Below are 3,196 nucleotides of genomic sequence, written 5' to 3'. Positions count from 1 at the left end.
GCTGTGAGGCAGGCCGGGGGTGGGGGGGAGGGGATGACATATCAGGTATTGATAGTTTCATAGCCCTTGTCTCGCTTTTACCAAATGTCATTCCCCTTCCCCTTTGTTCTGCAGCTGCAGTACCATGCAGGTCTGGCGTCTGGCCTTTTGAATCAACAGTCATTGAAACGTTCTGCTAACCAGATGGGAGTATCTGCAAAGCGCAGACCAAAGGCTCAGCCCACGACTCTTGTGCTGCCGCCTCAGTGAGTAAGGGGTTTGAAAAACTTCTCTGGTCCCAGGTGAACTCTGCCTGGTGCTTGGTTTTGGCGAATGGGAAGTTCTTTTTGTGTAATTGTTCCTTCTTTTGAAAGAGGTGTCTGCTGAGATTAGAAACCAGGCGTGCAGGTAACATATTTCGTGTCGATCTTAAGTGAAGCAGTTAACGACACAGTTCATAAATGACGTCTTTTGTGTGTGGTTTCTCCCCCCACCTAGGGTTGTAAGACACCTTACAGCCTTTTCTTTATTCCCCTGTCACATTCCCAAAGTTGGCAGAGCTGTGAGTGCAGCTGTCCTTCTTTAACTGACGGGACAGCTGAGGAGCACGTTTTGATAACGCTGGTGGCCACCTAGAAATCTGGGGGGGCTGGGATCAGGGTCGTGCTGGGCTGCTCGCTCTTTTTTTTAAACTAGTANTTGTTTGCCTTTACACAAGATCTCTTTTATTTTCTGTTTGATTAGCAAGTATTTTTTATACCTACTGTCTGCCAGGCACAGTCCTAGGCTGTGGGGATACAGTCATGAGGAACACAGCTGTGGTCCCATGTTCATGAAGCTTTTTGTTTGCTGGGGGAGAAAAGACCCCCCCCCCANTTTTCTGTTTGATTAGCAAGTATTTTTTATACCTACTGTCTGCCAGGCACAGTCCTAGGCTGTGGGGATACAGTCATGAGGAACACAGCTGTGGTCCCATCTTCATGAAGCTTTTTGTTTGCTGGGGGAGAAAAGACCCCCCCNCTCGCTCTTTTTTTTAAACTAGTAAAATACACGCCCTTCTTTTTTCCTGGAAGGGGAGATAAGAGATGCCATAAGGTTCCGAACACGTTCAGCTTGGTGACAGCTTTCACACAGGTGTCCACCCAGCCCAGGCTGTGTGGCCACCACCCCCGGGGTCCCTTGAGGGCTCCCCCCCAGGTTCCCAGTCTGCACACGTGCTGCCTTCCTACCCAAGGTTAACACTGTTCCACCATCTTTGAACGATTACTTTTACCTGCTCTTGAACTTGGTATAAATGGAATCACATGGCATGTAATATTTTGTTATCAGCTCTGTTTCACTCAGCACAATGTCGGTTAGGTTCATCCAGGTTGTTTGTTCTTTTTTGTTGCTCTTTCGAATATGCCACAAGTGATTCATCCATTTCCCAGTTGGGTTATTTTGTGCTAGAAGCCCTAGTAGATGAAGGCCGAGGCATACTCAGTGTGGAGTCAGAATTGCGAACACACCAGGGGAGCCTGAGTAGCTCATTGGTTGAACGTCTGACTCTTGATTTCCACTCGGGTCATGATCTCATGGTTCGTGGGATCAAGCCCCACATCAGGCCCTTTGCTGAGCATGAAGCCTGCTTAAGATTCTCTCTCTCTCCTTCTGCCCATCTCCCCCATTTGCATGTACTCTCACTCTCTCTGGAAGGGAGGGAGGGAGAGAGGAAGGAAGGAAGGAGGGGGTGGGGAGGAAGGAAAGAAAAGAAAAGAAATGCCAACACACCAGCCTTCGCTGGTAGCTTTCCTGTGAGCATACACACTCCCCATAGAGAGGCAGGACTCCCAAATGGCTTGGCCTGGACTCTAGACACATTCCCTAGGCTGTCCCGCCCTCCTGCTGTACCCTCTTTTGGTGATATCCTCAGTGACAAACTATAGTTGACACCTTGAACCATGCAGGGGTTACGGTTATAGGCACAGTCAAAGATCTATGTATAACTTTTGGCTCCCCCAAAGCTTAAGTCCTAATAGCCTAATATTGACTGGAAGCCTACAGATGACATAAATACTCGATGAACACTGATTTTGTATGTTAAATGTATTATGTAGTCTTACAATAAAATAAGCTAGAGAAAAGAAAATGTTATTAAGGAAAGCAGAAGGAAGAGAAAATACGTTTATAGCACTGTTTTGGAGAAAAAGCCACATATAAGTGGATTCATGCACTTCCAACCTGTATTGTTCAAGGATCAACTGTACTTTTTAAAGTTTCCAGCCCAGAGCAGTGTTTCCAGGTAAGACTCGGTTGTTTGCCTTTACACAAGATCTCTTTTATTTTCTGTTTGATTAGCAAGTATTTTTTATACCTACTGTCTGCCAGGCACAGTCCTAGGCTGTGGGGATACAGTCATGAGGAACACAGCTGTGGTCCCATCTTCATGAAGCTTTTTGTTTGCTGGGGGAGAAAAGACCCCCCCCCCAAAAAAAATGCACACCTAAACAAAGTAACACACTCATATAATAATTTTTGGTTAAGATTAATGCTTAGAAAAGAAGACTTTTCTAAGTTGGAGCCAGGGAGGCTGCTTAGATCGGGTGGTCCAAGGAGGTGACGTTCGATGTAGAAAGGCCAGTGGAACACTGCGAGGTCACAGGGGATGCCTCTGGAGTCTTCTCCCTCGCCGGTGGACACTCACACCATCCCTTCTGGGATTTTAGAGTTTTCTTCACAATTTATGTTTGCTTCCAGGATAACTAACCAGCCTCTGACAGGTTATTTTCTGCCTGCTGCATGCACAGGTGCATGCTTCTCAGAGACTTTCAGAGATGCCAGAGAGTTTTTTCCTTTGGCAGAAAGCTTCTTGAGGAACGTTATCTGTTGTTTCTTGTGTGTTGATTTGGTGATTCTGCAAATCTCCAACTTTCAGCCCTCCATAGCCTAATGGGCCTTGTAACTTGTCATTTTCCCTGCATGGCTTGTCTACTGAGGCAAGATGTTTGGCGAGAAGTGAAAGACTTTCTAATGGTCCCATAAGACTGGAGCCAAAAAGTGTTTGTTGCTAACTCTCTCTTGACAAAAGTCAGCTCTTAGTCCATCTGTTCGCCATTTGTTAATTTGCATTGGCTTGAAACCTGTTTACAGGTGACATGCTATTATGAGGACACTTAGAAACTATTTTAAGCACCAAGGCAATCAACAGACTGTTCTTATGCCAAAAAAAAAAAAAAAA

General features: G+C 45.8%; 1 protein-coding gene across 6 annotated transcripts in view; it reads left to right on the top strand.

Annotated features, from left to right (window-relative positions):
- Window positions 1-3,196, top strand: part of MED27 (mediator complex subunit 27) — a 256,683-nt gene that overhangs the window by 65,472 nt on the left and 188,015 nt on the right. For all 6 annotated transcript variants that reach the window (XR_013336121.1, XR_013336120.1, XM_077768415.1 and 3 more), the window contains exon 3: window positions 115-245. Coding sequence is in view for 4 of the 6 variants with exons in the window: in XM_077768415.1 (XP_077624541.1) it covers window positions 115-245 (131 nt within the window). In the remaining 2 variants the exon portion in view is untranslated. The remainder of the gene's footprint in view (window positions 1-114; window positions 246-3,196) is intronic.

This window comes from Crocuta crocuta, unplaced genomic scaffold, assembly GCF_008692635.1.
Source record: "Crocuta crocuta isolate KB4526 unplaced genomic scaffold, BGI_CrCroc_1.0 scaffold35, whole genome shotgun sequence".
Lineage (NCBI taxonomy): Eukaryota > Metazoa > Chordata > Mammalia > Carnivora > Hyaenidae > Crocuta > Crocuta crocuta.
Note: the sequence above shows the minus strand (reverse complement) of the source record. Positions and strands in the feature narration are given on the sequence as shown.